The sequence below is a fragment of the Podarcis filfolensis genome (assembly GCF_964270895.1).
Source record: "Podarcis filfolensis genome assembly, chromosome: 10".
NCBI classification, from domain to species: domain Eukaryota; kingdom Metazoa; phylum Chordata; class Lepidosauria; order Squamata; family Lacertidae; genus Podarcis; species Podarcis filfolensis.
Genome location: NC_139612.1, coordinates 59880029 through 59892551, shown reverse-complemented (window position 1 = coordinate 59892551; position 12523 = coordinate 59880029). Strand labels below are relative to the sequence as shown.

General features: G+C 44.8%; 1 protein-coding gene across 1 annotated transcript in view; it reads right to left on the bottom strand.

Annotated features, from left to right (window-relative positions):
• DERA (deoxyribose-phosphate aldolase) overlaps positions 1 to 12523 on the bottom strand; it is a 43418-nt gene that overhangs the window by 4534 nt on the left and 26361 nt on the right. The window contains exons 7-8 of the mRNA XM_083573127.1: positions 4283 to 4395; positions 22 to 171 (exon numbers count right to left, since the gene is read on the bottom strand). Coding sequence (XP_083429253.1) covers positions 22 to 171; positions 4283 to 4395 — 263 coding nt within the window. The remainder of the gene's footprint in view (positions 1 to 21; positions 172 to 4282; positions 4396 to 12523) is intronic.

The following is a 12523-nucleotide window of genomic DNA, read 5'->3' as shown; positions in this document are numbered from 1 at the left end:
GCAAGAAGTAGGAATACTAACCTGTCTCTCAATATCTCCCAGCAAAGTGCTGGCCCCCAGGCGAAAGAGTTCTGGCTTTAGCCACTCATCTCCTAGTTCTTCCTTCATCAGCGAGAGCCAGATCAGGGCATCTTTGGCTGTGCGAATGCCTCCCGCAGGCTTAAAGCCAACCTTGATTGAAGAAAGAAGAACAGGAAGCAGGAAATTTAAAAATACAGAAAGTTGGCCTAGATAGGAATATGCATATCTGTATACAATATCCGTATGATGCTATCCTGCCCCCACTGGAGACTCTGTCTACATGCGCCCCAGTAAAACTTAGAAGTCTGTCAAGCTCAAGAGATGAGGCCTTATCTGTGGTAGCCTCTCATTTATGGAACTCGCTTCTATATGAATACCCTACTTAGCCCCTTTTGGTTCAGGCATTTATATCCTATGATTTTTATTCAGCTCTGTAAAAGTGTAACACACACCTTGGAAGTCGAATGGAATCCATTCTGGAAGTCCGTTTGACTTCCAAAACGTTCGAGAATCAAGGCGCGGCTTCTGATTGGCTGCAGGAAGCTCCAACAGCCAATTGGAAGACGCAGCGGACGTTTGGGTTCCAAAGAACGTTTGCAAGCCAGAACAATCACTTCCGGGTTTGCAGAGTTCGGGAGCCAAAACTTTTGTCATGCAAGGCGTTCGGGATCCAAGGTACGACTGTATTTAAAAAGAAACAGAAAATGGATAGTACCGCATTCATAATTTGGTATTTCAGCATCTGGGGGAATCACAGACTGCCTGTCTCTGTTGCACACAGGGCCGCAACAGCTCTCTAGGTTGTCTGCCTTACTTTTCCCCAAACACTCTCCATGACCTTTCCTCAAGGGGAGGGCCATAGGCTCAGTGGGCAAATATCTGTTTTACATGCACAAGGTTCCAGGTTCAATCCCCTACATGAAACCCCAGAGTTGCTGCAAATCAGAGTATGCACTGAGCTAGATGGACCAATGGTCTGACTCTGTGCCGGGCAGTTTCATATAATGTACAGGAGGCTCCTCCTCATGTTCCCACAACTTTAAGGAATGCACCGAGAAGTGGGCCTCAGAAACACCGATATACAAACGGTAGCTCTATCTGTGACCCTCTGGATTCTGGCTGCCATCTTGGGTTTAGTTTCTTTTAGTTAAAACATTCATGTTCCCCCCAAATAATTACATTTATTTTCACCCAAAGCTACCTATTACTATCCTGTCTCTCATTCTGTTTGCCGACTTTCTACAGAATCCATCTGACTGCCAGAATGCACCACACACACACACACACATATCTATATATAATAAATGTTTCATTCAAGAGCTGAAAAAGTCGGGCTACTTTCCCCCTGCTGTTTCACAGTATTTCATTATTTTGTTTAATAAGTTCATCTCCTTGAGAATTTTTTCTCGTCACCTTATATTATTAAAAGTAATAAGTTTCTCTGGACTGGGGGATTTCCCAACAGAAAAACCAATTTGTGTGTGTCCTTCAATAATGACAGGAAAAGATTATTTCCCATTATGCTGCACACTTTTCATATCACCGGCACAGCTTATCATTCAATAAATGTTACCCTGCAACCCGCTTCTGTCCTCGGAAGAAGTTTAATTTCTACATTAACCTGTTTTTATTGGCCAACGCCTTGTTGGAAAAGCATCTGTACGGCAGCCAAATTGGTTTGTTAAGGAAACCATTTAGAAATCTCTCGTCAGCGATAAAATTGTCTTCGTTTAATAAAAAGGATATAAACTCAGTTTACATCTAATTTTTTTATTATTATTTCCCGAGCAGGTGCACGCACCACACATTTTTGGTTAATAGAACTTTAAGCACACACACACACATCATAAAGTCTGCTTAAATGAACAATAAATTAAACAGTTATTCTAATGACATGCAAAACCTCCACGGAGGCAAGGCAAAGGACCAAATTACATGTGTTATCACCACCAAATTACCACAGAGCCTTGAGACAATACACAGTAGTTGCCACAGCAGCACAAAACAAAAGATGGCGCCTTCTATGAGGTGCCCAAGTATCTGTCAAAGGAGCCAGGTGTGTGTTTATATGCCAGTGCTGGCAGCAGCAGGAGTCAGCATTATTGGCACGTGATGAAGTCCATCCCCAAGCAGAAGGGCTGGGTCATGACCCTGGGATCACATTTCCCATCTTCAGGGGAGGAGACCAAGGATTCGATTGAGGCAGAGCTGCTCCTCTTATTTGAGGTTCGGACAGATGGGGACTGCTGCTGAAACAACATTCCTGCTCTGCTCATTACTGAGCCCTGCATGGAGCTGTCCAGGGTACCAACGAAGCCTCGCTTCTGCACTGCTGAGCCCATTGGTAACGAGGAAGAATAGCCCCAAAGCAGACATCTGGAGCCCCCTGTCAATTCTGCTCCACCTCTTGGCTGCCCCAGCTATTTCTCCAAGTAAGAGCACAGTGACAGGAGAAAAGAGGAGCTTGCCACACCCTCTCCCTCAGCAGCACTGAGGAGGACGCAGGCCTGTTCCAAGAGCAGGGCGTACCGAGGACATCTTGCACAGAGATTCCCTCAAACCCAGTGCCAACATTGCCAGATATCAAGGTGGTGGTGCTCTCACCATGCTGACTGAAGAAATGAGCAAACATTTCTCCAACACCACCCCAAAACATGTTTCAAGTGAAACTCAGAGCAGTGACCATTGAATAAAAGGCTGAAGGAATAGGGTGCAATGTCCCTAGCGAAGAGGTGGTTCTCTTGCAAGAATCTGAGAGGAAGTACAGGATGACACAGCCAGGTTATACCCACTGCCAAACTCTATGCCTTCCACATACACATGACCAGAAAACAAGCCGCACCAGCAACAAAATGTTGCTGCATAGAATGCTCTTCTACAAACTCTGCAATCATGCTATTTCCCATTCTATCCCCACCCCTGCCCACTTTTCCACCCCATCAGTCAGTCAGCGTTCAGTGGCCACCAAACACACACAGTCCTCACTGGGGTGTTTTCAGGGTTCGCAACCTTCGCTGTTGTAGTATTTTTCCTCCAAATGTATTTGTACTTCTGCAAGCCTCTGGGTTCTCCCAAAGCTACTAATAGCACCCCCTTGTGGCCAGATGGTGCTGCTTTGTCTACATAAGTCAAGAGAATGAGTTTTCTATTAGAATACAAGACTGGAGATATTTGCTTCTCATTCTTCCTATTCCCTACTGTCTCTGGGCTTCCGTTCAGAAGGAGAAATTACTACAGCTCTGTGTCACAGATGGTCAGTGTGGTGTGGTGTATAACTTAGAGGAGTGTAACTCAAACCTGGGTCCCAAGCTGTTCTTGGACTACAACTACAAATCCCTAGCAAGCACAACCAGTGGTCTGGGATGGTGGGAGTTGTAGTCCAACAACAGCTGGGGACCCAAGATTGAGAAACACTGGGTTAGAGTATCAGGCTAGGAAGAAGAGGAAGAAGAAGAAGAAGAGGAGGAGGAGGAGGAGGAGTTTGGATTTGATATCCCACTTTATCACTTGAGGAGTCTCAAAGCGGCTAACAATCTCCTTTCCCTTCCTCCCCCACACTCTTGTGAGGTGAGTGGGGCTGAGAGACTTCAGAGAAGTGTGACTAGCCCAAGGTCACCCAGCAGCCGCATGTGGAGGAGCGGGGAATCGAACCCAGTTCACCAGATTACAAGTCCACCGCACTTAACCACTACACCACACTGGCTCTGAGGAGACACCAGTTCAAATCACCCACTCTGCCAGGAAGCTCACTTGGGTGACCTGGGTCTAGTCACCATCTTTCAGTCTAACCTTGCTTACAGGGTTGTCATGAGGAAAACAATGTGGGGAGAAACAGTTTATGCCACCCATGGCACCTTGGTGGAGCGGCAGGATAAAAATGTAGTTAATACATAAGTCTGGCAGTTTACAGACCCTAAAGCACGGATAGAGGAACCTGTAGCCTTCTAAATGTTGCTAGATCACAACTCTCATAATTCCCGACCGCTAGCCATGCTGGTTTGGGTTTATGGGATTTGGGAGCCCAACAAAGTCTGGAGGGCCACAGGGAAGCTTTTAATGTCTGATGTTTTGCCGTGCTTATTGTTGGAAGTCACCCAGAATGGCTGGGGCAACCCAGTCAGATGAGTGGCAACAATAATAATTATATTAATTATAATAATTACAATAATTCCCCACCCATGGTCCAAAGCCTGCGCATCACACCAACATTGCTTTTGAGAATGCAGTCTACAATGAAAAGATGGAGAGGGTATGAAGTTACCTTATAGCCAGTTTTCCAGAAGAAGTCTCTAATAGCTCTCACCATGACGAGCCCAATCGGAAAGGTAGCATTAACTGTTTCTTTTCCCGTGGAAGTCTTGATAAAATCAGAACCTGCAAGGGTGAGAATAAAAAAAGTAGTAGTAATAAACAGATGTGTCAACAAAATTATCGTTCTGGTTCTTAGTATGTGCAGATCCCACTATCAGAATGCTCGTTAGCTGAAAATTCAGTTATCCAAATATAAAGAATTATGCCCAAACCTCGCTGCACACACAGATGATTCAGATATCTGAACAGCTGGAGTTTGCCCACTTCCTTACTTGTTAGTTGGTTGACAGCAGACATTTTTGGGCAGGAACCACGGAGAGAGGGAACAGGGAGAGATCAGACAAAACAGAGAGCATGAGAGATTGGACAAATCAATTTTCTCTCTTTTGCTGGTTGGCTGCAGCCATTTTTCAGATGAAACCATGGTGGGAGACCACAGATTAGAAATGTCCCCATAGGAAATGATGGAAATCGACGGCTCATTGTGCAAACGCTGACCTAACAAACGATTTCCTGGGAACGCACTGTATTCAGAAAGCGAGAAGTCTGTGTATAATAAGCTGTAGATTTGTCATATGAATTTAACACCTTAACAAACTAGGAAAAGAAAGAAGTAGGAATTGGGAGGGGAGAATGTTCCTTTTTGTGGATTTCCCACAGGCATCTAGTTGGCCAATGTGAGAACAGGATGCTGGACTAGATAGGCCATTGGTCTCATCCAGCAGACTTGTCTTACATCCTTAAATGGTAAACTGTGGAGTGCTCCTGTTCAGGATCCCAGCCAGCCAGCCACACCTTTTTCAGGATACTCCATTCCACCCCAGCCCCTGGCAATCCTTCAGGGCTGCTTTTGGGTTCCCGATCCCAATTTCAGTATATTTTCCTAAACACTTTTTTTATTTATAATTCTGAAAACCTTTGGGTTCCTGCAAATTTTTCCAGTATTTCCTTCTTGGGTAGCATAACGACACAGTGTCAGAAATGAGTTTCAAAAGATGAACATAGGAAGCTGCCTTATTACTAGGTCAACCTATTCCAAAGGTCCGCATGAGACTCTGGCTCAGTGGCGAAGGACAGCTTCTGCACGCAGAAGGCCTGAGATTCAATATTTGGCGTCTCCACTTAAAAGAAGCATTCCCCAAGCGGGTGCCCTCCAGATGTTTTGGGCTACCATCATCCCTGGCCATTGGCCATGCTGGCTGGAACTGAATGAAGGGAAGGTCAAACTAACAGCCTTCAGTTGGGTGTTGTCTACCACTCGCTGAGATCTCTCTTTATTTGATGACCTCTTCTTCAGACAAGTAAGCCAAACTTCCGCGCACCAACTCCTACTTTTCCCTGTATTTCATTTAATTGCGGCATTTAAGCCCTTTAGCACAATACTTCCACCACTGCCACCACCACCCCTCCTCCTCTTTGCAGGGTAAGGTAAGTCAAAGCTTTTATAAGTCTGGTAATTAGAAACCTCTATGGTACAGTTTCATTAAAAACTTTCATTAAACAACATCTGCCCTTGTATAGGGTCCCCTAATCAATTTGGTCAAACAGAAGGCCTTCTAATCGGCTGTTGATAAAAATAGAAGATGAAATTTTAATTCTAATAGATTAACCACAAACTCAAAGATAGTCTTCAAAATCCATCTCGCTCCATTCTCCAGTGGATTTAACGACTATTCAGCAACTCATTACTAAATAGAACAAGATGAACATTTTCCAGTTCATTAAAGAAATGTACTATGTATTTTTGCATTGTCCTCATGATTCGTTACAGGGAGTCTTAATTACAAGATAATGGATAATGGTTATTAAACGCAGGCTCCAGTAATGAAGCTCTATTCATTTGCGAGCCTTGGAGACTGCAAAGAAGGGAAAATAAAATTACTAGCTTCAAAAGATTAACGGATCAAATTATTATTCAATTCTGAAAATCTCATTCAGACTTTGCAGAAACAAGAAGGGATTTTTCCCCCAAAAAAATTTACTAGTATTAGGACTATAGTGATGCACTTATTTTTATTTTTTTAAAAAAATAATATCTTAAGGCTATTAGCAGAATAATCAGCTTGAGATGTGATTATCAAACATACAGCCAATTTAGCAGCATCTTCTAACAAAGAAAACAATACATTTTTTTATTTCGTGGAACAAATTCTATTTATGATACGAGTGAGAGCTTGCTAGCAGGATTCCATAAAGAACATGGAAGATAAATGTTGCTCCTGAGCACTACAGTATAAAGGTATTATTAACATTTTATATTCCACTAATGAAAACAGAGACTTTGGAAAAAGGCGGAGGGGGGAAGGAGGGAGAGAAGCAAATGGCTTGCTTTAAAATGGAGGCCATTAAACATAATTCACACTAGCTTTATAAATAACGTATTTCTGGTCATATTGTTCAGCTGTCACTGCCTTTTCTTTTTTTTTAAGAGTGGTAATATAAAGGGCAAAGTTTAGGAAAAGAGAAAAGGTTGAGAATCTGATTCCACGCCAGTATGGAAGGACCGTTCTTCTGTGATACAGCATCTTCTCCCTTGCATGCAGAAGGTCCCAAGTTGAATGCCTGGCATCTCCAGGTAGGGCTACTGGAGAACCTTGTGTGAAATCCCAGACAGCCTCTGCTGGCCACTGTCATCGTCGTCTTCTTCTTTGGCAATCACTCATAGCCAAGTAAGATGATCTTCCATAAACATGGTTTTAAAAGTGAGCCCGTAAGTGACTGTGGAGGCCAATTCTGGATCCACACGTCCTTCCACAGTGGGGACATAAGTTTCCAGTTGATCAGGAGTTGATCACGGTGAGGATTTGCCAAATGTGCCTTCCTCTTAGTGCATTTCTCCCTCTTGTCCTGAGTTTGAATGTCTTCAAAGCCCATGACACCTTAGGGAAAGGCTGTTCTCCAAATGGAGCGCTTGCAGGCCAGTGTTTCCCAGTTGTCCGTGTTTCTCAAGCATACAGTAAGTTTGGCAGTACAATAGCTTTGTAAACGAGTGTTTTGGTTTCCCTATGAATGTCCCGGTCCTGAAACACACTGCACTTCAATCAGGAGAGCCACTGTAAAGCTAGATGAACCAACGGGTTTGGCTCAGCATCAGGCAATTTCCAATGTTCCACTCGATTCCCAGCAAATGGTATTCAGAGGCATATTGCCTCCAACAGCTGTTGGAGAAGATAGTCATCAGCGTTAGCAGCCATTACTAATCCTCTTTTGAAGAAAACCAAGTTGGTGGCCATCACTACCTCCTGGAGAAGATCCCATAGTTGAGTCACTCTGTCCTCCTGAACATTTTGGTTGCACGTTTCTGAACCTTTCCCAACTCTACGATATCATTTCTGAGGCAAGGAATTGCACACAAACATGGTGGCACCATAGATTTGTATAATGCCATTACGGTTATCAGCAGTTTTCCTTTCGCAGTGATCCCAAGCATAGACTTTTATCTTTTTCGCAGCTGCCACACACACTGGGTCAACATCTGGGTGCACAAATTGTAGCAAGAAATGAAGGAGAAGCAGACCAGGCCAAAGAATGTCAGGACCGCAGTTTAAGGATGCACTTTTGGAAGACTTTAAGTATTTAAGTTCCAGCTGATGAGTCCTACCACCTTGGGTGAGAAAATATAAATCCCCCAGGGTGGGTTTGCTATAACAGAAATTGGGGAGCAAGCTGAAGGAAAATGCATACAACCTTTTGGAAAAGTCATTTTGGGCCACATGTTTTTGTGGTTTCTTTTAAATCCTTCCTGGCCTATGTCTAGAAAGAGAAGGAAGACTACAATGTTAACTCACCGCTATGCCACTCAGTTCAAACAATGGCCCCTTTTGCATTTGTAAAAACGGTAACCATTTACATGATTAAAACTGGGAGAGTGGTTTTCAGCTAGCTATATCCAAAAACAATATTATGGTCCCATTATTAAGCAGTAAAGAATAATAAGCAGCATAGCAATCACAGAGTAATCACAATCTTTACGTTTCAAAGTGCCATAAAGACCCTGGGGACGTGATTATCTCCTGATAACCTCAGACTGCTTAAAGTTACTTTACTCTTAATAAAGAATAAGGACACAGTCTGCAATTTAAAATAATGCAGAGCAATCTGGCTGATGCATAATCTTTTGTATCACAGTTTTCACTGCAATCCTTTCAACCGCACTAATGAAAGTCCAAATTGGATGGCCCCGCGACGGAGTGTTAACCAAAAGCAACACACTCCTCCCTCCACCCGTGAGTGTAAGGGGTGGCGATCCTGCTGGGGATCTTATATCCCCCAACCTATGTGAATCAAGTCTCGCAAGAAAGCCTGCAGAGAGGGCACAAGGGCTGCTGTGTTCACGTCCTGCTTGCAGACTTTCCGCAGGTATCTGGTTGGCCACTGTGGGGATGCTGGACTAAATGAATCCATCAGGATCCTTCTTAGGTTCTTAAGGCTGCTTGTGGTTTCAAAGCCCCTTGCACAGTACTTCGCACGGGGCTTTGCAGGCTCCGCTGACCAGCAGGGCCTGCAAACCCCCACCCTTTCAGCCCAACTGCATTTTAAACTGCCCCATATCTGAGATCATATATGATGCCAAGTGTAGGGGCAGGCTGCCCTGGCTTGGCTGAAATGGCCTCTTGGGTCCAATGGGGTAGTCTGGCATGGCCCTGAGGTATGCAAGCTGGAGATTCCTCAATGCTGTTTCAACCCAACCAAGGCCGGCCTGATACGTTTGTTGGCTGACCTGGAACAGGAAACACTCCCCCCCCCCCCATGCATAGACACACCCTCATGAGTCCAGGTACATGGTACTCCTGAACTTGCACAGAACTGGCATTGACTATTTTAATTCGGATCATTTTTTTAAAAAAACATTAGTCACTTTGCTGTCTGCCTCGTATTCCCAAAAGACCAAAGATATGAGGCCTTAAAACCCAAGGAACCAAGGAGGGATCCAGTGGTAAGCATTTGCTATAAGGTGTTAATCCTATTGAGTTAATGCATTTTCCTCCCTCCTTTTCATTAAATAGATCCGGTGGGAGGATGCATAAACACGTATATGACGCGCGCGCACACACACACAAACACACACCCCACACATTCTCCTAAAGGGAGTTCAGGGCAGCTAACTAAAATATAGTATATGCAACAACAGAACAAGAAACTTGACTTAAAATATTAATAAAACGACACAAAACACTCATAACGAAACAGAGTAACACAACAGCAGTATCAGCAGGGAGTGGCAGGCGGGAATCTTACACTTCAGAGGCTTGGGGGAAGAGACATTTTCATTTGTTGGCATCCGTCCGTCTCAAGAGACAATGGAAGATTGTGGCATCAGGGGTGAAGTCATACAGTTGGAGAGTTTCAACGCCTGCTGTGGCTGTAGAGACAGATGCGGGAGAGACATGTTTTGTTGCAGCTGGGGCAAATGAAGGCGTCCGGTTGTTCTGCTGCAGATGCACCAGGGCATTCCTTCTCTCCTCCGAGCCGTCATTCCTCCTCTGGTCACTGCTGTGGATACACAACCTTGACTGTCTGTCTCCAGGCAGTCTGAGGTCATCTGCAAGGGATTCCCACATGGCGGAGTTACTGTCGCCAGTCTTCATATCACATCTGAAGACATCTTTATTACACAGAGTTGGTCTGCCATTGGGCCTGGTGCCTAAAGCCAGCTCTCCACAGAGCACATCCTTGGGGATCCTGCCCTCATCCATTCTGTGGACATGACGAAGCCAGCGTAGACGTCGCTGAGACAGCATTGCGATCATGCTGGGAACATGCGCTTTGGGAGAACACATCTTTGTTTGAGACTCTGTCCTGCCATGTGGTGCCCAAAATCTCCCTGACACATAGGCAGGGTCAGATTACTTGTACAGTCTTACCCTAAGATGGACACCTCACTTAAGCTCATGATAGGACCAAGACTGACTGCCCACCATGGCAGGGACAGTCGTGGAAAGGGCTGTAGCTCATTGACAGTGCATCTGCTTTGAACCCAAAAGGTTCTAGGTTCAATCCCTGGCATTTCCAGGTGGGACCAGGAATGTCCTGGCTGAAAATCCTAATTAGGAGCCACTCCTAATCAGCATAGGTGCTGACAATGCTAACCTAGATCTGACAAGGTAGCTTGTTATGTTTCTGAGATTTGGTGTATATGATACAACTTTTTATTTTTAAGCCTATCTTCCAAATGTATTCATTTGCTCGTAACCTAGCCTTCCTTGAAAAGCTCTGAGGAACTTATATGGGGCTCTCTGGCAATCTCTCCCAATCGAGTCCATACCAGCTCAGCTTCAACAAAGCAACAATGCTGGATGTTCCCAGACCATTCCCTTCAACTTATATTGCACGGAGCTACGGAACATTTCCAGCAACTCGATTTAACTTTGATGCTTTCCAGTGTCAGCAGTAAGTTGTTAACTAATTTTATTAATAAAAGCCTATTGTCTACCAAACTTGGAGGAAAGTTGCTGAAATGGAAAAATGAGCTGCTTGAAATGGATTTAGAAAAAATACATTACACTGAACAAAGCAAGCCGGGAAATTAGGCTCCTTTATCAGGCTCTGAAAGTGCTATGAATTTTAAACATAACTTTTTTTTTAAAAGGCAGATATATTTTTTTAAAAAAACACACACACACGCAACCAAGATCACCACACTTCAATGTCAACTTGAGTGTATTTTTCAATGGTTTCTGATAAAAGCATTCGAGTTGCAATAAAAGTTCATGCCTTGAAGGAAGGCAGAAGTTATCTCTGCTTTGAAACCTTTAGGCTTTAAGTATAAATGCCTCGACTGTGTCAACCCTTCCTCCCACACACACACAAAGTCTGCACCAAAGACATTAAAAAAACTATTTGCAAGGGATATAAGTGATGAAACTTACAAAAGCAAATGTTTGTCCTTGTTAGCTATCCATTTCTACAGCGCCGTGAGCATACATGGCATTCTACAGAATCGGATATCGTGGGACAAGTGCCTGCCCCAAAGAGCTTACAGGCTGTCTTTCCATAATGAGGGAGGGGGAACATGGAAAGGTGGGTGGGAGAGGCAGGGGGACTGTGTCCATGCACATTTCGGTATCTACCCCCATATCTATAAGGAATATAGAATATTCTATATAGAATATTCTGTATTCTATATAGAATATATCTCTAAGAAATTTCAGTGGTTCTTAAGGAGATCTAATGCAATTAGCTCTTTATCAACAGAAAATAACAACACTCTGGTTCGCCATACTCCAGCTACTGAAAAGGTAAAATGTAAAGGACCCCTGGATGGTTAAGTGCAGTCAAAGCCAACTATGGGGTGTGGCACTCATCTCGCTTCAGGCCAGGGATGCCAGTGTTTGTCCACAGACAGCTTTCCGGGTCATGTGGCCAGCAGGACTAAACCGCTTCTGGCGCAACAGAACACCGTGATGGAAACCAGAGCGCATGGAAACGCCATTTACCTTCCTGCCACAGCGGTACCTATTTATCTACTTGCACTGGTGTGCTTTTGAGCTGCTAGGTTGGCAGGAGCTGGGACCAAGCAATGGGAACTCACCCCATTGTGCGGATTCGAACCTCCAACCTTCCGATCGGCAAGCCCAAGAGGGTCAGTGGTTTAGACCACAGCACCACCCGCATCCCTTTACCTTTCTTATGCTGCTGAAACTGACTACTAGCTCCACCCTCCCCTTCTAGCTTATCACTCTGGATTCCTCCCAAGCAGACAAAGGCTGCATCGAGCAGGCGAGCTCCTCCTCTGGGCCTGTCTGGCCTATTGCTCCGCAATGTGCAGGACTCTCCTCGATTGAGGTGTCAGAGTGGGAGGTGAGCCAGCAGGACTGGGACTGTTCTGCGGCTGCTGTGTAGCTGGGTCAGTCTGACTTCTCTCTATATAAGTCTGCGCTTGTACTGTGACTCTCAGCCTCTGACTCTGTCCTGTATGGTCCTCCTTCTCCTGACCCCCCTTGTTCGCTCATACCCCCTGCTTCCAGCACCTCCCAGCTCCTTCCTTCTGCAGACTGCCCTTTATAGTGTCCCACCACCAGGACCCAGGACCTACGTCTTCTTCTTCTGTGCCCTCCCTGGGGGGCTTTTGGGCAGGCGGCTACCACCACTCTTCCTCATCCAGTCAGTCCCAGACACTCTGCACTAGAACATCTACCGTTTCCTCCGTGTCTGCGTTGCATATACAGGAAACTACCATATGCAGTTCTGC